The sequence below is a fragment of the Triturus cristatus genome, chromosome 2_2, assembly GCF_964204655.1.
Source record: "Triturus cristatus chromosome 2_2, aTriCri1.1, whole genome shotgun sequence".
Taxonomy (NCBI): Eukaryota; Metazoa; Chordata; class Amphibia; order Caudata; family Salamandridae; genus Triturus; species Triturus cristatus.
Genome location: NC_140582.1, coordinates 1,024,774,954 through 1,024,799,836, shown reverse-complemented (window position 1 = coordinate 1,024,799,836; position 24,883 = coordinate 1,024,774,954). Strand labels below are relative to the sequence as shown.

General features: G+C 44.7%; 1 protein-coding gene across 1 annotated transcript in view; it reads right to left on the bottom strand.

Moving 5' to 3' along the window:
* Positions 1 to 24,883, bottom strand: part of CPZ (carboxypeptidase Z) — a 297,018-nt gene that overhangs the window by 41,164 nt on the left and 230,971 nt on the right. Inside the window, exons 6-8 of the mRNA XM_085642486.1 lie at positions 19,946 to 20,107; positions 12,199 to 12,357; positions 917 to 1,052 (exon numbers count right to left, since the gene is read on the bottom strand). Coding sequence (XP_085498612.1) covers positions 917 to 1,052; positions 12,199 to 12,357; positions 19,946 to 20,107 — 457 coding nt within the window. The remainder of the gene's footprint in view (positions 1 to 916; positions 1,053 to 12,198; positions 12,358 to 19,945; positions 20,108 to 24,883) is intronic.

Sequence of the window (24,883 nt, the reverse complement as noted above, 5' to 3'; positions counted from 1 at the left end):
CACAGCGCGAACGCAGGCAGCTGCCTGATTACATGCCTTTTGGAGCACAGGGGGCCCTACTAGTTGGAGCAGAAGGGTAAATCTTCCACGGAGGTACCACTCGGCACAGTCCCCTACCAGCCCTACCTTATTGCTGGTAATAGGCACTTAGACCTCCCTGCCGCCTGAGCAAGATTAATAGAATAATATTTTTGAGCTCTAAGTATTACGGTCAGCATTTTAAAGTCTGCCTATTTTCTAATGATCTATAACAGATATGACCTATGAGCAGACATGCAATGTACAAACGTGTTTACTGTCTTGATGATGTTTTATAACGTGTGCAACCTTACAAGTAGTTACTTTTTGCACTAACAGCTATTTATGCACCATGGTGGTGTTTTGCATGATGTGATGACTGGTGCCACATATAAATATTTACTTTAGTGCACTTAATGGAATACCATGACAACTTCCTAGTTGGCAAAGTGATTTGTGTGATTTGTGACCTGATTTGCTTTTCATACTACAAAGTGATTTATGGTCTATGTGTTTTGGTGTATAATAGAAAAGATATTTTTATATTTAATTTGGGTGAGTCTCTTTTTATGGTGTGAATAGTGTGTCACTGGTGTGTGTGTGAGTTGCGCAAACGCTTTACACATTGCCTCTGTGATAAGCCTGACGGCTCTGCCAAGCTACCAAGTAGGTGAGCAGGAGTTATTTTCTGTATGTAACTCCCTTACTCTGACTAGAGTGGTGGATTCTGCCTGGCTTAGGTGTATACCCTGGCCAACCAGAGACCCCATATATAACAGATACATTATTCGCAATGTCCTGTAATATGTATACATACAAATGTAGAACACCCTCACCCTTGGGTAAGAATATTCGTCATAGAGCATCATATCTAGTAGCAATATTTAAGAGAACTTACCACCAGCGAAGCTGTACCATTCAGCCCCATTAATTATTCCACCTTTTTCAGCAAAATTACCACCACACCTGGCGTTTGCTGCAGAGGATATAACAGGATGTGCACTGGCGTATGTTTTAGCCAATAATTTAAAAACCTGCAATGCAAATGAAGTCATGAAAATACACCTCAATAAAACAGAAATAAATAGCATTGATTATAATACTCATAGCAACGATACACGTAATCTAACGATAAGAAGGGCAGGCAAATGTTTTGTAGTCAATCGGCCATCCCCATGATGAACTCTGAAACCACAAAAGGTAAAAATATTGTTGATAACAACAGTATGAGCAATCACAGGGCCCCAAAGTGTATAATTGGATGAAGGTGGATTCATCACAGTGCACAAGCAAATAAAAAGCAGACATAAAGAAAATAACTACACATAAAAATGAGAATGCATTCTTGTTTGTTTGGTGAAACATGCATCTGCAAGAGAATCACCAATATGGATTCAGGTCATCAAGAGCTGGGGAGAAAACATTGTTTACAGAGCACTAATGTGTTCTTTAGCGATGCTTTCATTTAAACTAGTCTGAAGCAATGGTCGGTGCGTGGAAATGAAAGCAGGCCATACGGATACAATTACACAAAAGAACCACTAACCATCTGTCAAGATTAAACAAAAGGATGGAAAACAAGGTGCTGAAAGTGACCAGGAAAAGATTATGAACCCGGGTTATAGAAACCCGTCACTCAGATACCTAACAGGGGATGACATATGGCCTGTGTACCATGTGGGTACATTTTGGGTACAAACAAAAGGCAGTGGAGATATTTGTGGTAAACCAGTTCTCACAGTACCTCTTCGCTGTTTTGATAATAAATCTACCGACTTGATTTTCATATCCCAAATTATCATATTGCTACATCAAGTGAACCTCCTAAGATCTTTTTCTGATGTATTTTAGTAACATTTTCTCACATTCCTGGGACGTAATAAATAAACAGAGATGAGTAGAGAAACAAATGTTTTTGAATTGTGGTGCTTCCTATTACACTCTGTAGCTGGCCACTGAACTAATATTCAGTCTGTGTTAGCCCTTTGAGGTGCATGATTCGAGCAGGCCATGCATCGCATTCCTTTGGAGGCCATCATTCCAGGCCATGTAACAAGTGCGGAGGGAGTTGGAACATCGGGGAAATGGAAGAATTCCTAATACTTTCAACTTGATTTGTTTAAACCTCCTTCTCATGCCTCGTTACATTTTTCAGCAACATTCTTTTTTTTTTTTTTTTTTTTTTTTGAAAACCTTTATTAACAGTTCAATAAGAACAAGTATGGGCCTACAACCCCCCAGGGCCGGCCGCTAAGCAATCATAGCAATAACGACAAGTATAAACACAGGCAGCACTTCGGGGAGCAAAATCGTACTGCTAATACTGTGAACAGCGTGAGTAGGGCACCAGGAGAAAGAGGTTTTCATTTTATGATGAAACAAAGCAGAAAGATCAGGTGACAAGCAATTTTAAAAAACAACGATCACGGTTATGTAGAGTAATGAACGTTAGCGATTTACAGCAATCTATTCGGTCAATGGCGCAAACACAAGAACATCAGGATGGGAAAAAACATAGTATACAGTTGCGCCCGCAGTCCCCCGCCAGAACTCCCCAAGAACACCCCTGAAGTTGTGAACACATGGAACGGCAACGAGGCATAGCAAAGGGAGGTGTATCACGCTGATCCCAGAAAAAGAAAAACAAAAAGAATCAGAGAAGAAAAAGGAGGCCATGGAAAAAAGATGAAAGAATACAGAATCCCCTCCCCCAACCCCCCACCCTGCACCTCTGCAGATGAGTACGGCCCCCCCCCCCCAGCAGTGTGCCTGTCGCCCTGGAACCAGACCCGAAATGTAGGAGAATAGGGAAAAAGAAGTAGGAAAGGACCCCCACCAGACGGGGGGGTAGAGAAAGTATTTATAAACTGGAGGAGGGCCTTCATAACAAACCCCCGGCTTCTCCCTCCCGCACGGTAAGGTTCCCCTAAAATGAACAAGGAACAGCACAAAAACAATCTTCTCAAACCACGATGGGGAGCATTATGCACCTATTGTGCCAGTAGCCATGTCGGGAGAGCACACCACCCCAAGCCCGCCCGTCCACTAGGCGACCACCCCCGAGGGGCCAGCCTCATCCCTGACCACTCTGTGGAATTCTGCCCATGCCAACCCCTCGACCCAGCACCATACCCAATGTTTCTAGGCAGAGGAATGTCCAACAACGACAGAGAAGCGACGCACACAGGCGGGGTGGAAGTCTCTGAGCATCAACACAGTCCGCCGCGTGAGGAAACAGGCTTCCCAGTGCTGCCCCAGGATCTGCACTGCACGCAAGGTTCAGGAAGGCAGAAGCAGCCAAAGCAGACATTAGTTGCTGGAGTTGTCTCTGGGTCGCAGGAGGGCATGCACGGGATGAGGCCACCACATCCCACTCAGGTCCAACGCCTCCGGGACAGATCAGGCCCTCAGAAGGTCGAACACACTGTAGCACACTGGCCGGGGCGTCCAGTCGTGTACTAACCTCAGGGGTGGCCGCCACAGCGTCCTCCTGCGCGCAGTGTGGGTAGACTCTGTGTTCGTGCGGACAGGCGGGCCGCCACTGCCCCAACTCCGACGCCACACCATCGAGCTTACTCCCCAAGATCACGAAACCATGAACCAAGGAGGAGTGAAGAGTACCAAGAGCCTCGAGGAGGTCGCCGTACCCCAGCTCAGCTCTCTGTGATCTCGCCGCCACACTCCCAATAATCGTATGCTCACAGGCCCGCTGCGGCCCAGCGGACAGGATGGTAGGCTTCATCGACCCAAGATGGCCGCCAAGTATGCCCGACCCTCACCGGGGCCGGGACCCCGGGACAAGCGTCGCGATGGCCACGTCGCGGGTGACCGGGTTCCGGGGGCAGGCAAAAAACTATCCGTGGTCACGGGCAACAGTCGTCCCCACCACGGACCAGCTCCCGTAGAAATCCGGGGGCGGCCCGCAATGATCGGGGCAGGATTCGGACGGCGGCCGGGCAGCTCACCAGCAAGGCAGGGGCAGTCACCGGAGGATCTAAGATTTGCACCCCCGGTCATGCACTCGGTCAGCTACACTGGGCAGTAGAAGCGACCACGCTGAAATGTAGGCCGAGTTTGGCACCGCTCCGGTGGGCCGACTCCACCCAGTCACCACCGGCCGCTGTTGTCGCACTGCCACCCGGCCACGGCGTCCACTCGATGTCCCGGCTCCAGGGTCGCACAGGCCGTAAAGTTCCGATGCAGTTTTCTCCGGCGATAGCACGGCTAGAAACCTCGGAGTCACACAGTCGGGAGCCCCTCTCCTTCAGAAACACGACCACGTAGCACAGGTTGAGGATCTCAGGCAGGATATCCGTGCGGGATGCGGAGGTTCACGGAGCCGGGAGTCTACGCTGCCGTCTCGGTCGCCATCTTGGCTCCTCCCCTTCAGCAACATTCTTGTGAAACAACGGCATAGGCAGAGTAGGTCAATAGAGAGACAGTAAACTCTCTGATGCTGTCAATGTATTTTATTTAAAACTTTAAAAGAACATAAGAAAAATTATCAGTTTTGCATGTCTGAAACCAAGATGAACAGTAAAAACAAAGCATTATCCCTTAAATAGTCCATAGTCAGAGAATGAAATAAAAATACGAAGGTTCACTATTTACAGAAGGTACCGCCTTATGCGAGTCTGCTTTGGTCTTTAAGTCACTTTTCCTGAGTAATCACTAGTGGCTAAGTTTAATTTAAGTGTTACGCCAATCAACTTTTTTTGCTTTTTAGGTCAAGCCTGAGGAGCATTGCGCTGCACTGCGAGGCATGCTGTATTGAGGTAGGGACTTGAAGCTCCGCCCACTCTGTACCCACATTTTCATTGGTTTGTGTCATTGTCCACTGTAAACTGTGGCTGTTGATTGGCCAAAAGGCTTAGTAGTCCCGCCTTAGTACCACCTTGTCTCATTTTATAACCTCCCATGGCGACACCTCCTGTTACGTGTGTTGTTGCTCGGTAGGCTTTAATTACAGCCTCTCCTAAAACCTTTTAAAAATGTTATAGAACGCATTTGCAATGCAATAGGTCTCGCATTTGCGAGAGTTTAAGCTATTGGCAGTGGAAATTACAAAGCCTTTTATTTATCTGTTTTAAAAACAACACATAAATAAAAGGCATTATCATTTACAATGCCAATAGCTCAAACTCGCGTGAATGCGAGACCTATTGCATTGAAAATGCTTGTTCTTAACTGAGACTGCCTATGTGCAACACATAGACCCAAGCTCGCTGAGCCATAAGACTCGAGCTTCTTTACCATGCTGGAGAGCCTCAAAAGGGCAGAAACTGGTCTGGACTGCTGTTTTCTTCTCCAGAGGGTGGTGGGTGGATGGGGCTGGTAGTTCAGGTTTGACCCATTGGAGCAGGAGTGGTGTCCGATCTGCAAAAGATTCCTCCCTGTATTTGGTAGAACAGCTTGCCACCAATCACTTTATGTTTTTTTGTTTTTCTGTTTAATTCTATGGCTTCATAACCTAAGATGGGAGAGGAGGTGACAAACTCTCACAGTACAGAACTGACCCCATCAGGTAAAAATGAGGAATTACCAGGCCAATCTGATGCTGAATTACAATTTCATTTGGTAAGTCCACATTTCCGAGGGAAATCTAAAGGTATCAACTAAGTGTCCCCTTTTAATTGCAGTCTTCCACAGCTATTGTTACACCCACAATGGGTAATTCCATTGGGCAGAGTTAATGGGGATTTAAGAAGACATTCCTAATGAGGCTGATATTTCTAAAACAAAGCTCTTGACTGGTGAGGCCTGATAGAGTTACACAACCCTTACACACCCAAGCTGGTGCCCCAGGCTCCAAGCATATGTTCTTGATTCTCCTGTGTGATGTCCCCTCACCCAGCATGTAAGTCTACAGTCCCCAGTCTTGGTCAAAACCAGCCGAACTCATGCTCAGATTTGCCATGCTGATGTACAGCTTAAGTTTGACAATCTGGGATTCTCAAGCTCCCATTTTTATAATCCTTTCCAGACACAAGTGTGAGTTAGTCTCTCTATTTTTGAAGTTTGTTTCCCTGGGGTTGCCCACATTGAAGTGCCCATTCCTCTGTCCTACTCTTCCTCCAGAGAGCAGTCGATCACAGCAGAATGTGTCTCCAGAAATGACCAGGCTCACACCTGGAGGTCCGTCTCAGTCATATGTGTATCAAACGTTTACAAAGGCCTCATGCAGTACTCATTATGACTCTCTTATAAGCACCATCTCCTTTGTGAGATGTGCCCAAGCCCTTTTCTCCAGTGGCCTTTTTCAGAATCGAAGAACCCAGCTGAAGTGCATGGAAGAGACTGGCTTATCCTTCCTCCAGTGTGTGTGCCACACCCTGCTCTTGGGAACGTAGCAATCCACAAATCTGTCCGGGGGGACTCCTCTACAATGACATGTTTCTCCAGCAGTCCCTGGTGCTCCCAACAGAGAAACCACAGGTCTTCATGCACTGCACACTTCAAAGAAATCTATGCATCCTTAGTGCTGTATGCAAATGCGTGTAGCCCTCCATGTGCTATACCACTCGATGGCACACACACACCAGTGAGATGCATACAAACCCACATCCTGTGTCTCCATGTGTTGCAACTCACAAAGATGTTACACACATACCAGTGCTGTAAAATCACAACCTGCATGTGCTGTTCCCACGTACGGTAGCAATCATAGGCTCACACACATATCAGTGCGGTGCACTCACACATGCAAATGCTGTCCCCATTTACTGTAGCACTCATAGGCTCATGCAGTATCAGTGTGGTGCACTCTTACATGCACAAACTGTCCCCACATCTTCCTTGATGTATGCCAAGGTTGATCTGAGCATACAGCAGTGGATTGCTGCCCATGAGTGGGCCTGTAGGCCTCAGGGCCCATGACACAGGTCAGACTGTCTGGCCATATTACTTAATCACTCTATATAAAAACAGTATGCTGCCACCCACGTTCTTTTGCGACTCAGGTCCTGGTGAGGATGGTAGACCACCACCACTATGAGGGTAGCGCGTGGTGTGCCCCTCCTGGTCTAACCAGATCACAATCCATGAGACAGGGCTTAAAAAGACTAGTGATACTTCATAACTTGGAAACCTGGATACAGGAAATAATGTGGACTAGAACTCTGGTTATGAAGGTGGTAGATATCATAGACAGGGAGTGTTAGAATGTGGTTTATTAATTCGGGACGGAGAACCTTTAGAAACTAAAAAAAGATACCCTGGTTAGGTATCAACACAAGTCTCAGTGATACTCTTCTCAATCCCTATTATCTATTGCACAAAAGCAATAGACAATCCCCAGAGAAATTGTGTTACATTGAAGCAGTACCAACAATTTTGAATTCATGAAAACAAAAGAATAAAATTCCCAAACTAAAAAATGTAATAAGCAAAAGAAAAAAGAAAATGATTAAAACAGAATACGGAATCTGGAGATAGGAATTGTTACCATTTTAAGACAAAAAGCACATAGACAAAGTAATTTGCCATTGCAAAAATATCCTGGGCCTTGGTGTGATTTTGCACCAACCACTGGGCCTGGGCGTGAAACTCTGCTCTGCCTGCAGAGTTTGCAGAGTTTTTTAAACTCTGCGCTCCGCAAGGAGTGCATAGTTCTGAAAAACTCTGCAGATCTGGGTTTTTTCCTCGCTCCCCAAAGTTCAGGTTGCAAGCGAGGGAAACCTTACGCCTGACCACCTCCCGGCTACATTTCTCAATGCGGGCGGATGGTCATTACTGCTCATGTTGAAAAACCTTTTGTTCGCTTTGAGGAAGCTGCCACTCGAGTATAATATCTACTCGAGTGGCAGAAAGAAGTAGCACCCTCTTGCGCTTTTTGCGCTGCGTGTGGGGCCATTCACGCTGATTTTGCAGCGTGGGAAAAACACCTGGCGCTAACAATGAGCGCGAATGGCGCGACGTAACGCACTCTGCCACTTGCGGAACTCCACGTAGCACTGCAAAGTTTTTCGGTCACTTTGCAGGCTTCCGCAAACTCCTCCCAGGCCTACCAACCGCAATGTAGTAGAAGTCAGAAACATTAAGCAGGTCATCCCAGCCAAAGTCTTACCTTCAGAACTACTTTTTGAAAATCAAAATCTTCCTGCAGGTCCAAACCCCCTTGAACCAAGCTACATACGACTGAAGAGGCCCAATCAGACCGAAACTGGTTTGGGTTGCTTTTGTTTAGTTCAGAGTGTATGTGGCTTGGCAGTTCGGGCTGGACTGTTTCTAGTGGAGCAGGACCAAGATTGGCTTGCATATGGCTGGGTCTAATCTGAGGTGACATGGTGGGCAAAAGAAGGATGGGTTGAAATGCTACCCCGAGATTAAGTGAGCTATTGCCCAGAGTCACATGATGCTGAGCTGCTGCCGGTGATTGAACCGTGAGCCCCGCGCTCCGGAGTCAGCCGCTCTGGCGGCTGCACCACATCTCTCCTCTGCACCACACCTCTCCCAACTACCGACACTGACAGCATGAGTAATACCGGGTGGTATTACTGGGGATCACAAGTTGATCTCCTATAGTTACCAATTTCAACATGGAAAACAGTACACCCAGGCGCTTTTCCTGGTAAAAAGTCCTTAAGGGTTAATATGAAAGATTGCAGTCTTACCTTAAGACAATGCCACTGTGAGTGGCCTCTTAATATTGTTTTGGGACAATACGAGTTTCTCACCCAAAATTGATTATGATTCCCACGGTAATTCTTCATGCAGTAATACTGCATTATACTCCGGGTATAAATCCTTGAATTCAACCCTGAGGGAATTTGTGGCCAGAAAAGGCCTGAAAATACTGGTTCACAAGCAGGAATCGGTGTGGCAGCGTCGCTGTCCGCCTGTTACATCCCACCCCACAAGGGCCACAGAGAATCATCCTGTGATTCCCCTGCAGTACTGTGACCCAGAATTACTTATACCCGCAGTAACATTAATACCAGGTGGGGTTTTGCCACATCTGCTGCTACAGTGGAGACTGCCTCTCACTATAAGAGCCTATGCGTATTGGGTGACCTGTACGAATTTATTTAATTTAATTATACCAATGCGATAGTATTTAATTTTGCTTAGCAATGTCAAAGTATTATCTGTGAAAAAGGCAGCGAAGTGCGCAAAATATTCAGTTTAAATATACTTCACTGCATTTAAATAAGGCAAAAGCAAACGTGGCAAAACATGATGCAACACTGCCCCCTTCCGTTTATGAAAAGCTGCAACTCAGTATTCAACCATTTTAGCATCTGGGCAGTTCAGTGCACATAACTAATGTGAAGCATCGCCAGGTAAATGCAAGTCGCTATCAGCGGTGCAGCGGGTACCAATAGCACCGGGTTCCAAAGAGGTGGGGACGCAGCTTGCTCGCACTAGTTGCAGTTTACTTAAAAAGCTGCCCGCACAGATTTCGCGAGATATAAGGAAAGTTGGAAAGATCCAGGTGTGAATAGAAAAAAGGACGGACTACAGAGATGCCGGAGGCAATGAAAAGACGCAAGGTAGAGCAGAAAGACAGTGAAAGGACTTGGGGGCATATCAGCAACAACCGGCGATAATTATCGCTAAGCGCACTTAGCGCTAGGTTAATTATCGCCGGCTAGCGTGGATTTTTATCGCTGAGATAGCGTGCTATTAGCAACGCTTATCTCAAAAGCGATAAAAATCCTAGCGCTAACTGCCCAACGTGTGATTATCGCTGGAAACCCAGTGATAAACCCACGAAGTTTGACGATACCTTGCTGATAGGGCCTCACATACTTAGCCATGATATCCACCTTCCATAGGATATCATGGCTAAGTCAGCTTCAATGCAGGCGTAAGGAAAGTAGCAATAACAGACGTTATCGCTACTTTTCCTGTCGCTATGCTGCTTTGCGTGAGGCTGGATAATAGGAGAAATGTCGCTTAGTGACATTTCTCTTGTTATCCTGGGGAGGAACGCCCACTTTGCATCTCATTAGAGATGCAAAGATGGGCGTTAAGGGAAATGAAGATAAGGCAAGGTTTCACACGATAGCGTGACCTTGCAGATAAGGCGATAAAATTCCTAACTTTACTACTCTTAAACTGAGAAAAATCCTAACTTTAAATACTTTTGGTATTCACAGAAGGCATTTAGGAGTCCTAAAGTTAGGACTCCTAACTTCTGTGAATACCGAAAAGAGTAAGTGCCTTCTGTGAATACCAAAATGGTAGTAAGTTTAGGATTTTGTCTTTAGTTCGTTTTGTGAATCGGGCCCTGTGATCCCTGGTGGTTGCAGCGATCCCAAAGTGCTCTGACTGCCATACTCATAATACGGCAGTCAGACCACTGGTGCGGCGGTTCCCGATCACCACCGCTCCTCCACCCTGAGTTTGGTGGTCCGATGGACCTTAGTGATACAGTGAGAATGGCATAATGGGAAAACAAGCCTAGAGATACAGGGTAGAGTGAAAGGTGTAAACTAGATAGAAACAAGAGATGGAAATATACAGGAGCGACTGAGGGAAAGGGGCTAGAGTGAAGAGAATTGAGGGAAAGGATTGTGCATGAAGGGGACTAAAGGAGTGAAAGAGATAAAAGAGAGGAAATGAGATAGATACAGTGCAGATTGGAACCATTCGTGAAGAATGGAGAGAGGGAAGGGGAAAATGGAGAGAGGTACAAGTGGAAATGGGGAGAGTGAATGAAAGGAGAAAAATAGCAATGTGCAGATGAAGCGCGAGAAAGGGAGAGTGGAGATGCAAGTAAGAATGGATGGATACATAAGAATAGGGTAAAGTAAGGGAAAGGAAAGCAGTATAGGGACATAAGAAAGATAGTGAGAGGAACAAGGAAGGTGCAGGAGTAAGGAGAGAGGAGAAAGGAGAGGAGACTTACAGCGGAGAAGGGAAATATCAGTGGAGAATGGAGAGGGGAAGTGAAAAGTGCACAGTGAGAAGGGGAGTGGCAAAGTGAGACAGGTAAAAGGTGGAAAGATACATAGAAAAAGGAAGCGATGAAGGGGGGTGGGGATATTCAGAGGAGTGGGGCAGAGCTATCCATAGTGCAGCTGGGGCAGTGGCACCGGGGCTTCGCACTGTGAGGGGTCTGTTGTATCTGAATTATGGATGTTTGTTACAACTGAACTATTGGGTTCAGGGACCCATTTTGGGTACTGGCACAAGGGTCCATTGTACTCTTGCTCTGTCACCGTATGCTGGAAGTAGATAAGGCACCGCTTCTCACTGTACCTGCTTCCGCAACACCAAAATCAATTGAGAGGGGATATTTTGTAATGTTCCCCATTTGTGAATAACAGGTGTAATGTTAATGTCCCTGCAGCTCACACAAAAGGTCACCCTGGAAGCAATGGCACAAACGCTGCGGTACACACTGATTTAAGTTTCCATATTTGTATTGTGTATCCATTTTAAAATTGCACTTTTGTATTTGAATAGTAAGTTACAAACTGTTGTAAATTCGGAGATAACGAGTCCCTGAAATCAAATGCACACTCTAAGAAGACATGTCATTCCATTATGAAACTGTACGAATGGGCGCACACATACCAGGTAATCAATTTGTGACATGATTATGATTCAAGCTACTTATAACTGATATGAAAGTCTGTGAATGTTATCGACGTACGAGTGTAAACCTTTGGAATTCTGTGAATCATCCTTCCACCACCCACCAGAAAAGGATAAAACCACCATATTTTTCTTTCCATGGGATAGGGGCTGCACAACCAGCTGTTGCCCTACCTTCACCTCTTAACTACCCACCAATACGAACATCTCATTCACCACCCGTCCAGCACGACCACTCAGAAACGAAACGTGAAACATTATATCAAATATTTAATCATACACATGGCGCACTGATTGCCATTATGCCTCTCATATGCACTAGTCATGTATATGTTGCAAGTGTAACAAAGGGACCTGAAATCTCTGCAAGGCCATGTGTGAAGCTGTGTACAGCTTCCAATATAAATAGATGATTATAAAAACACTGAAGCTATTACAATTACAAGCACAATGTCGACAATTCGTACAATATGTGGCAGCATTTTTAGTACTAAAAACTATATTAAACTTTGAGGGCTATTTTTTTCTCTTAGCTGAAGTCATTCCAACAACACTTTCTCTGCATGAATCATCTTTTTACTCAAATAATAATAGATTTACTGATGGGAAGTCACTTAGGTGCTAAAGGAGAGGTACCTTCTCATCGGGCGTGGGAGAGAACATCTTGTCTTCCAGAGGATGCTTTGAGTAGTCATAGGGATAGCTGACAACCAGGTCTCCTCCGTGAAGGCTGGCGCCCAGCACAAATGGCGTCGACCTCATCCACTTCATAACAGCCTTGGTCTCTGGAGCAATCTGTGAAATGCAAAACCGGAAGCTGTGAATTGGCCTTGGTGTCCATGTTAACGACAATGGGGCAGATTTATGAGCCCCTTGCGCCACTTTTACGTCACTTTTCCCATGTTAAAAGTGACGCAAAAGTGGCGCAAGAAGCTCATAAATCTACCCCAATGTTTTCAGCAGCTAAGCATGACAGAGCACATTTACAGTTGTTTCACACAAGGGGGCGCTGCAAGGGAACTTGCTGCACTACGTTGTATTAAAAGGAGAGAGCAGCAATGCTCCATATTTATGAATATATGGAGCAGTAAGGCTCTCTCGTGCTGGCGCACTGTCTGCTGCCTAGTAACGATTCAGGAACCCTTGCACGATAGTGCAAAGCTGCCCACATAACGGGCAGGATTGTTTTGTGCTCAAACAATCCTTGGAGGCATACTCCTCTTTCTATGTTTGCTGCAGAATGCAGAACACATGAAAGAGGAAGTAAGGAGGAGAAATAAAGATATTTCTCCTCGTGACGAATCTGTAGGGTAGGCGTAGAATTTTGGCGCAAATGCACATTTACAAATCTTAGTAAATCTGGGTTTGCATCAACATACATGGGTGGATGCATGGGAACACCCAATCTCTACCCATGTAATGCCTATCCGATGCAAAGTAACACAAGGCAGTGCTCTCTTACATGCCAATAGACATGTCAGGCACAAGGCTCACGATTTTTTATGTGAAAAATTGCTTTCTTTTTGCTTTCTTCCACCTTACATTGCACCTGCTTCAAAAGAAATCAATGGCAAAAATACATTTACCTGATTATTTATTTTTTAAATGTTCCACTTTCCTTTTCAAAAATGTTAGCATGTGGCAATGCCCTGTGATGTTGTATTCTGTACATACTACACCATGCACAGTGGTTGTGCATTGCTTGGTAAAAGCCCAAATTATTTTGCGTAAGGGATGGGCCACAAAAGTGAGAAGTGACACAACTCCTACGCAAAGTCATAGTAAATCTTGGCTGACATGTTTAATACAGTTTTAACCTCACTCACTGCTCTGCTGTGCAATAAACACAGGAAGGTTATCTGATGCCGAGGTTTACTTTGAGCGGATGGTATTTCCTAATACAACACTGCCATCTTGCGGCCCAATGAAATATAGCTTTTATTCCTTAAACATTATCGTTTAGTTCGATGATTAATTAGTTCTAAAAACTGATTGAATCACAGAACTTTTCATTGAAGACAAAACCGTGAACAGGCAGAATTTGACGTTGTTTTGCTAGCTTTCTATAGAGAACCTGTCCACTGAGGCATTGTCTGGAGGTCAACTGTCAATGCAGTTCAAAAGACGACAAGAGGTGAATTTTCCTATCAACAACCAAGGGTACGTTTTCAGCTGTGGATTTCAAGTGAAAGGAAAACCTCATTTTCAAGAAGCACATGGGATAAGCTTTAAGAGGTCCCAGTAGAAGATGACTTGCAAACTATGGGGCAGATTTATGAGGTTTTGCCGTAGGGAAGCGCAGCAGGCCTTCCTGCTGCGCTTCCCTACGGCAAAAGAAAAGGGCAGGGATGCGCCGTATCTATAAAATGCGGCACATTCCTGTCCTTTTCCCCTGCACCGGCGCACAATGGGCTGCCTGCGCCAACGCAGGCACCTCTGCACCATGGTGCAAGGGTGCCTGCGTTGCAGAGATGAATATTTTTGTACAGGAAGGGAAACCTTTCTGTACAAAAATAATCACAAGAGATTTTTCCTCTTTGTATGGGTGCTGCAGAATGCAGCACACATAGAAAAAGGAAAAACGAGGAGAAATAAAGATATTTCTCCCCGTTGCGCCTCCCCTGGGGAGGTGTAAGCTTTTGGCGCTGCCTCAGATTTACGATTTCTCGTAAATCTGGGGCAGTGTCAAAAGGCCATGGATGTTGCTGGGAACGCCCCCAGCAACACCCATTGCACGCCCCTTTAACGCAGAACACTGCGTTAAAGGGACTGATATTTATGAGGCAGCATTAAGCCAAACAAAGTGGCTCAGTGCTGCCTGATAAATATCACGCAGGCTTCTGCGCCACGGAACGTCACAAAAAGTGACGTTCTGATGGCGCAACGGGCCTCATAAATCTGCCCCAGAGGATGTAAAACTAGATTGTTGATTAAGGGGGAGAGCAAAGGAAGGAAGCCACCATAAAGTTAAACAATTTGGGTCCAGATGCTCAGGGCCGACTGGCTGTAGCGGGGATCAGACATTTTTGTGGGATGCTGGAAGGGTGGGGCCGGTTTTGCATACGTGGGGGGCGTTTTTTGTTATTGGGGGCCGGTTTTGCAGCATTGCTGCAATATCTGTCCCCAGTAACAAAAGTGCTTCACACTTGCACCCCTAAACCCAGGAGGAGAGGGGGGCTGGTCCTACAAAATTGCCAGGGCTGCTTTGGGTTTCCAGTCCGGACCTGCAGATGCTCAAAAAGACTTTGTGATCTCAAATCCCCTGATTCACAAAATCAGTGGATTTGCAACTGCTGAATTACATTTTGCAATGTACTAAACCCCTTTTGCGATCTGGAAAGATCTTTCTGAATCAAAAAAGGGTTTTACTGACTTATTTGAAATTCCAATTAGGAAGGGGCATGAAAAGGGGCACCCCCCCCCCCCCTCTTCATTGTGAATCACAATGAGATGTATCAGTAGCCTGTTACTGCAATTGTGATTGTAATCATTGGAACGTTACCGACTTATTAAAGAACGTGATAAATTATTCACAAAGGGGACAGCCTCCCCTTTTGGGAATTCTGTTCAGCAGCCTTGGGACAGGAGTAGTAGACAGTGATGCAAGGGACCACTTTGTGTTCTCAAATGAGATTTTGTTTTTTAAATACCACAAGTTTTTTTGGGGAGAACATGGGCTTTTTAAAAACATGTTTCCAATAAGGGAATGCAAACTCAATGATGGTAGTCTTCTGCTCCTCGCAGGCAACCACCCCTTGTTCGTAGCTATTCAAAGGGGCTTGCAAATAGTGGTGTGCGTAATTCAAGTATATTAGGCAGTTTATTCTGTGACCCCCAACCCCCTTGAATTAGTATTAAAATGACACCATAATACTAACAGATATTGGTTAAAGCACTAAGGAGTCAGAACATTTTAAACAAAAAGCATCATGGATATCGATAGAAAACAATTGACATGCTAAAAGAAAGGGTAATGGGTCCTTTTCATGCTGACTGCAGAAAACTGAGGAGGTGTATTAGCTTGCATTTTACTGCATCAAATGATTTATCTTCATATATAAGCCCTTATTTATAGCTGGATGACAGGATGCTCCACCACAAATGTGGTGGTTGTCTCATTTGCTATATTACAAATGCATTTTAGTCTATGGCACTTGTAATATGGAAGACAGACTATCTCCCGCGTATTTATGGAGTATCCCATTCACGAAATTCTAAACAGAGCCCTTAGGGACTTATTTATGATAGCCCTGCCTCACTTTTGCACTACGTAAAATGGTACATTCATGATGCAGGGCTAACATAAAGCGTAATGAAGCCACGCATTGGCCACCCTGCATGGCTTTGAGTGGCCTCATACATCATGAGTAAGGAGACACACCGCAAATCGCTGTGTTGCCTTACTCTGTGTCATGAGGCATTCCATGAGCATTGCAGTGGTTTTCCCACGCAACACACATGAAATTTCATTCTGCCTCAGATTTATAAAGTGATGTAGTCCTAGGAAAGCATCAAATCCTTACACCTCCCAAGGTGAGGCGTAACGAGGAGAATTTATGTTTATTCTGCAGCACACATAGAAAGATGAAAACGCCTCATAGGATTGTTTTTGTGCAGAAAGGTGGCCCTTCCTGCACAAAAACAATCCTGCCTACAATGCAGGCACTCTTGCACCATGGTGCAAAATTGTCTACGTTCACGCTAGGCTACCAAAACAACCCCAGGTTAGGCAGAAAGGACAGCAATGCACCGTATTACTTATATTTGGTGCACTCCTGCCCTTTTACTTTGGCACAGGGCAGCCCAGCAAGATGCCTTGCTGCACTGCCCTGCACCCAAATGCCATAAATGAGGCCCCTAGTATCTGAAATGAAAATCACAATACCCTATTGGACAAGAAGCTGTGGTCAACATTGGCAATGTGAGACTGGGAACATTACATTCTCTTCCTGCTAAAGCCTTGATGTTGGACACCTAAAACTCTGAGTGGGACAAACTTGAAATCCATAGCTGCTGCGGCCTCCCTGGTAGCAGCATGACGTGCTCAGCCACTACTTTCAGCGTGGGCTCCAGCCAAAGACCAATACTGTTGGCCTGCTGATTCTTCTTTCATGATGTCATCTTGACTCTTATTTCGCTGCAGTCTTAAATCGGCCTGAATCCTTGACCCTCTAGAACAACAGTTGAAATTGGGTTCAACAAAAAACAGAATTCAAGTTATCTGGCCTTCCGCAAGTTAAGCCAGGGTACTTTGATTGCAGCTTCTATTACTTCCAGTCTTTATCAACAGAGTAAGGATTTGTAGGTGGGGGATTAACAAGTTGCAGAGTTAGCACATAATTGATTGGTAAATCTATATAGCAAACACTATTCTAGAAAACACAATTACTAGTTCATTTTTCAAGATAGTGGAATGATAACATAGCTGTAAAAGCTTCTTGTCTTGTAAAATAAGATACCAACTTCTCTCTACCATTGGAAAACCTCCTCTAAGTTGTCCTCTGCCCATTTAACCCCCTTCAGTGACAGCAGTATATGGGGATTCCTGCTTCTAAGGCACAGTCACAGTGTGTCCTGTCTATGGATACAAATTCCAAAAGATCATTCCAAAAGTCCATGTCTCAACCTTTCATTGCATACTCTATGTCATTTTGATCTGATTGTTGAATAGAAAGCTACACATGGTTTTTGCATTTTGCAATGTCGTATGAAACTGAATACTCATCACTTTCTTAATGTGTTTTTTTTTTTATAAAAGCAAGTTTCAGGCCAGGTCTGATCATTTCTAAAGTCTCTGCAACAAGATTCTTTTTGAGTAAAGATTAATATTGAGCATGCTTAAACTGAAAGGGAAAGTCCTACAGAATTGAAAGCATTTCAGGATCATTTGGCAAGTGGATTGTAAGTTCAAAACTGTAGTGTCAGTACATAGGCTGCGCCATCCCGCCATTTTTCATTTTTACCTATTCATTCCTCTGGATTTTTCATTTTTGATAGCGATTGTAAATCTCAGGGTCCATAGGATCTTCTAAATTGGAGATCTGCTGCTTCTCAAGGAAACTCCTTTGTAAACCATAAATAAGCCCAGTATCCATTATATCCAAAGCCCTAGTCTCTAGGAAGTGGCCCTCTGAACCCTGTCTGGCCAATCTCTGGGTGGGGGCACTGGATTATTATTTCTGAGCTGCCTGGCTGGACCAAGGGGAGTTCTCCGCTGGCCTCCTTATGCCAAATGATGTCCACTGGCGTGCAGGAGCTATAGTCTCCTCTTCCGTGACCATTTATGTATTTGTTTTAAATGTTAGTTTTGTAAATATTGTATGAAGTTATCACTGACGTAGTTCATTGATTTATTCAGTACTAATTGTGACAAAGGGCATACATGCTTGTAAAGAATGGTGCTTGCAAGATGTAGGATTAGTGCTGCCCACTGAGGATAACCACACACCCCACTTCTCCTCCCTGGTCTTCCTTTGTTTTAAGTGTGCAACAGGAATGCACACAGCTTTCCACCAGACATTAGACTTGAGGGTTGATCGAGCACCTCCAGATGGTATGAGTCTACAGATATCCAGTGTCCTCTCTAAGAAGGGTAAACTTACACTAGTTCGATTGGCTGACACCTCTGCATTGTAATGATGAATTGCTGTGATTAAGCATTGGTCTGCTGCAAACTGTACAACTTAGTGAATCAAGCCAGAACCTTCCCTCCAGCTTCCCACCAGCTCCTTGAACTTTTCCTAGACCTTGGACTGCAGGGATCCTTGTTGAGGTTTTGTATCCACAGCTTAGATTTTGAGTGCTGCCCACTTCATCCTGGCTAGGACAAAGGAAAGGACTTTTGAAGTCTTTCTTTTCTACTGTGCTGCTGCTCCATTGTGGAATCAGCCAGTCAGCACCAAGACGCCCTGTGCCTACAGAGATCTCAATCAATCAATCAGAGGAATTGCTTCCTAAAACATTGCCAATCACAGTAGAGCTGGACAAGGGACCTGCGTGATCTTGCATGAGTACACACGTAAACACCAAAGCCATGTCTCCTCATCACGCAGATGCCCATTCTACTGTTGCTGTTGTAGTGTTTGCTGTTTGCTATATTTATTCGGTGTTCACAAGCACCCAGCTGACTGATCACCTTTGTTGACTTGGGTGGGAAGGTTTATGATCCAGCTGACAGCAGACTCCATATCGGTAGAGCTTTGCAAGCAGTGGCCTCGTACAAACTAAGAAAACTATATACATTCTTCATTATTTTGCCACTAGCTGTGATCAGAGGTTCCCTATTATTAGAGCTTTATGATCATTGCAGATGTGTATCCGCATGCATGGAATTTAGCCAGTGCCCCTGAAGTTAGTACTTTAATCTGTGTACAGCTGCTCTGTTTGTGTTCCATGCTCCCTCTTCAAAAGGATATTTACTACTGACTCAATGTGCCGTTGGAACTTAAATCTTTATACTGTAAATACATCTTATATATATGCACAGAAGACGTTATTAAAAGTCGTGTGTACACTCAATCCATATTGTATTTTCATTTGAACCCTGCACTGTAACTTTAGTTAAGCATAATGCCCGGGTTATGAGTGCCTTTGTGGGGGATGCAATATTTAGCACATCCTCTCAATTTTAGCACCTCTGGGTTCAGTATTTATAGGGTGTGGTATTACGAGTGCATTTTGTTTAAAAAGGAACCATATCACAGAGATGTTGGCACTTCATCAAAATCCACCAGTCCTGGAATTGTATGAACATTTTCTCTTGGTAAACATCCTCAGGTTTGACCAGCTGATATGTATTTGATTGATCTCGGTATAACCGAGGGGCATATTATCAAGCACGGCGTTAAAATTATCGCCGCTTTAGCGGCAAAAAACTGCCGCTAAAGCGTCGATAATGGGCTTGATAATATGCCGCAGAGAATTCCCACAGAAGCCCATGTTCTGGTTTCAACATGGGCTTCTATTGGAATTCTCTGCGGCATATTATCAAGCCCATTATCGCCGCTTTAGCGGCAGTTTTCTGTCGCTAAAGTGGCGATAATTTTAATGCCGTTTCTTGATGATATGCCCCGAGTGCTGTAAAATCCTAACAGTTCATAATTCCAACTTCTAAACAAACATACGTTTCTCCAAAGGTTTAAAGTTTCTGGCATAGTTGTAATCGGGGCCTTAGAGACATCAAAAGATCCTTCCCGGCCATCTCAGGACGGTTAAGACACCTGCCCTGGCTGTTGAAGAACATATGTCCCATGAGTGGTGACTGCTTGGCACGCCGAGCATTCTCATATTTAGGAAGAGTCGTGGCCCTTGTAATTACACACTCCAGGGAAGCTGGCCTGACTATGACACCTGCTGGGTTTTTAGGGACATTTAAACGGCTTACCTTGCCCTCCCAGTATATTTCTGGGATGGGAAGATGGTCCACACGAGCCCCTCGCATCCTCATTATTTTGTGCACTTCTGAAGTCAAGTCTGGAAAGTTTCGGTTCAGATCAAGATTCTGAGCATTTTGTCTTCCATTTGTCCATCCATTGTACCCAGCGCCCTGCAAAGCAGCAGCACAAAAACAGATCAAATATTCCACACAGCATAAACTCATATATCACTTAAGAAAACAAATTATTAGGAACAAGCTGTTCAACTGCATTACGAATAAACGAGTTATTGTGGATTATAATGTGGGGACAAGAATCTAGTTAAATCAAAGTCAACACAACATTATACAAGTTATACTGTAAGTTCCACATAAAGACAACATTTTGTGAAGTCTCTGGTGAGTCATTTTATGATATGAGTAAGATCATTGACGGTAGGTTTTCTGTTTCATCATGATGAAATGTGTGAGGTCACTAGCAGATAACAGCTGGAGTAGGTTAGGCTGCACATCTACTGTGGCTTGAAAATGTTGGTGATTTTGACGTTTTCTCCCTGCTAGAAGTGGTGGTCTCTTGTTGTCAGAGGTAGGTACCTTTGTCTAAATGGGGATCCTTGCTTCTAGTCAGGGTAAGGTGGATACACTCTTGAAAAATTACCCCTGCTCACCCCCTTGGTAGCTTGGCACGAGCAGACAGGCTTATCTCAGAGGCAATGTGTAAAGCATTTGTGAACACATACAGTAATACAGTGAAAACACTACAACTGGACACCACACCAGTTTAGAAAAATAAGTAATCTTTATCTAAACCAAAACAATACCAAACAACAAAAATCCACAATACAGTTCTGAAGATATCCTTAAAGAAAAGCTATTCACTCAAATAAAGTTTGTAGCAACAAATAACTTCACCTGCAGTTATTACGACATTGTGAAAGATGAAAATCCCAAACTACAGTGCCAACTGCAAAGTGCGCTGCATCAGGAGCGTAGTCAAGCAGACCCCTAAAGAACAGTACCTTGGAAACGATGAAAGCAAAGACAGTGCACGGTGTCTGCGAGGTGATGCTTCATTGACGCTGGGCGGCATCGATTCCTTACGAGCTCTGGGGAGGTAAAGCCTCAGTTCTTTACTGCGATGCAGGGGAGATGAGTAGTCAGTTTCTTACTGTGTCAGGGAGGTGACGTCACGGTGGCAGTGAGGCATGGATTCCTTACGATGGTGCGGTGTCAATGGATTCCGGAGCTACCCACATCAAATATCAGCTCCGCATTGATGAAGCACCCACGTCGGTGAAGTCGGGGCTACGGTGCGAGTTGAGACAGTGCATCGTGGACATCACTAGTGGTGTTCTCAGCTCTGGTGCAGGCAGTGGCCCCGGTGACAACTTCGGAGTCGATGTGGCACAGCGTCAGCAGGCGTTGGGCCAACAGTGCAAGTCGGGACGGTGCGTCGTGCTCTTCATGAGCGGCGTCCGTGGCTTCAGTGTAGGTTACGGCGTCGCTCACCGGTGTCGGTGTTACAATTTCCTTCTGTGACAGCTGAAACAGCAGTTCCAGATGTAAAAAAGACAGAAGAAATGGAGTCTTTGTCTCCCTGAGACTTCAGAACAGGAGGCAAGCTCTATTTCAAGCACTTGGAGATCTTCCTCAAGCAGGGGACACAGCAAATAGCAAAGTCCTTCTCCTTTCCTTGGTAGCAAGTAGCCACTGCAGGCCAAACCCAGACAGCAACCAGCACAGGGGCAGTATTCCTCCTCAGCTTCTCCAGCTCTTCTCCTTGGCAAAGGTTCTTCTTGATTTCCCAGAAGGGATCTAAAGTTCTCTGCCCCAATATTTATATCACAAAAGCCTTTGTTCTCTGGTGGCAGAGAAGTCCTGTGCTCAGTCAAATCCAGTTCTGTCCTCTCTGGTGCAGCTTCCTGGCAGGAGGCGGAGACAGCATTCCCCTTGGCAGACCAGGTCCATTCAGGTGAAAGGAAATCTCCGCCCCAAACCCTAAATGCAGCCCGGGTCTATCCAGCCCAGCCCTGACGCATCAGGCTCTCTGGAGCCACTGCTCCTCGTCAGCCCCTGTCATCCAAAAGCCAGACATGCAATACACAAACCTAGCAGAGGCCCACTGGATGGCTGAACAAGAAAATACCTACTTTCTAAAAGTGGTATTTTTAAACACAGAATGTAAACATCATCCTGACTAAAAGATGCACTTTAACATTCTGAGTTCAGGCATACTAAACTTTATTTCACTACTTTGTTCCCAGGGGCAGTTGTGTTTATAAGATGTTATAAACAACCTCCCCATTCTATCCTATGGGAACAGGTAGCCTTGCAATAGTGAAAAACGAAATTAGCAGAAATTCACTGTCAGGACATGCCACGCTCACCAGGGCATGTCCTACCTTTCATATACATTGCACCATACCCACAGGGGTACCTTGTGCCTACCTTAGTGGTGACTGACATGTAAGGAAAGGGAAGGTTAGGGCCTAGCAAGTGGGTACATGGAAGTACCAGACTGCACACAGACTCTGCAATGGCAGTCAAGAGTTACATTTAGAGGCTGCTTCTGTGAGTGGCACAATCATTGCTGCTAGTCCACTAGCAACATTTGATTTATAGGCCCTGGGCAAACACAGTGCACTGTACTATGGACTGACCAGTAAATCATTGAAACACCAATCCATAACAATAATTTACAAAGGGAGCAATTGCACTTTGGCACTGAACAGCAGTGGCAAAGTGCCCAAAGCATCTAGACTGGGCAAAACGGAGTCAAACACACAGGAAAAACACAGGAGGCAAAGGCACAAAAATGCAGGGAAGACCCACGCCAATGGTGCCAGGTCTAACAGTCCCATAACTTTATCTGCATTAAGGTTTACTTAAGTGACTCTGAAAGGCATTTATACTGATAAAACAAGGACTTTTACCTAAGGAGGTGATTGAATGTTATTATTTTAAAGAACTTTGATTGTTTCTCGCTTGTCAAACATAAATCACCCAGCAAGTAGCATGAGTATGGTTCAGACTGTCAAGAGGCAATGACGCAAGTTAAAATAAACAAGACATTATTATGCAATGCCTCCTAGACCTAGTGTGAGTGACCTGTTGATCTTGGTTGTCTCAATACTTTGATATTGAATAAATATGTTTGAATTGTTCAAATAGAAAAAAGATGTCTTCGATCAGCCCTAAAAGTGAGTGATGACGCCAATTAAGGAGTTAGGAATTCTTGGGTCCCAATGTCCACACTTAGATGTAATGTCACCACCAACCCTGTCCCCAAAAGGTCATATGACCAGAATGTGATGTCAGCCACTAACATTAACCCCAAAAGTCATGAGCCTGATTACAAGTTTGACTGTGCGGAGGCGGGACTACCCCGCCGCCACACTACCAAGCACTCATGAGGACCGCCCGCCCAATAATTACTTTTCTAGGTATTGGCAGGCCTTTGCTCTGATGTTACCGTAGATGTCACAGGAAGTTCGAGCATGGCATGGAACTTCTGTGCATGCACATAGGAGGGCACATGTTGTCCCGCCCCCAGTGTGCATCCACAAGGCATTTGGCACAAGGGGGCCCTGCAGGGCCCCATTTCTTTCCTCACTGCTGTTATTTTCCTGGAGGAAAGACTTCCATAAAATCAGTGGTGGTGATGAAAGTCACTATATGCTTGGGAGAGTGGAAATCTCGCCAAACATATAGATACCTCTGTACCACCGTGTCACCAATGTGGCGGTCGCAAGACTGCCACCGCTGCGTCACCATGAGTCTGGTGGTTCTCAGATCGCCAGACTGGTAATCAGGCCCAATGTGACCAGGATGTGCTGTCACCCACAAACATTGCCCTCTACAAGATCATTAACAAGATTGTGATGTCACCCACAGACACTGACCCTGGAAAACTATGTTGCCAGGGTGTGGCTCACCGACGAACCTGTCTCCAGGAGGCCATGTGATCAGGTTAAGTTGCCCATGAAAACTGACACCTGAAGGTCATGTGACTAGGATATGAAATTATCCCCGAACCCTGACCACAGAAATTAATTTGACCAGGGTGTGATGTAGACCATTATGCATCCCTTTGGTATGAAGCTCCCTGCAAAGTTGATTCTAAAGCATTTCACTCCTACAGGAAAGAAATCCTGACATTGTTATGAAGAAATACAATGTTTTCACCATAAAAGACGCCTACAAACAGTGCCAATATAAAAGATGGTGATAAAATTAAAAGATTGTGAAGGATGATTATATCTGTCTACCATTGATAATCTATTTGTGCATTCACTATAGCTGGTCTTCTCTTAAAACGCTTCCTATAGGGCTTGTGGAGAAAGCAAGTCTCTTTCCAAGAGAATAACTCACTCACCAAAGTTCACTCAACAGGTCCATTTTCACCGCAGACTTTAAAAACAGAGCTCTGCTCGTTTAATTTTTCAAACCCTCTTTTATCACAATTATTCTTGAGGTTTGCAGAGCACTTTACAAAGAGAATATTATTGTGACAGAAGCATTCCAATTGTAAGTTGTATTGTATAAAACAGTAATGTGAATGATCAGTCCATGTAAAAATAGTTACAGAAAACAGAATGTGTTGAGGAGCTGAGGGACACTATTTTAATTGCATAGTTCTAGAACATGCACTGGTTATTTGGGTAATACTTAAACCTCCATAGATTTACATATTAGTAGTATAAATAGATATCTCTACCAAATGAAAAAGGGGATGTAGTTTGCTCAGTGTTGCAGGTGACTATGCTGCTTTTACAAAATGTAGATGTCTGTTTCAAAAGTCACATTACCCATCCACCCTGACCCAGAAGTCATGCCACCCCTATACCATGCCCCAGAAGTGACATAATCCACACATAGTAACCAGGAAGTGACATCACCAATGTGCACCTGATCCAGAAGTGATGTCACCCATGGACCCTGTCCCAA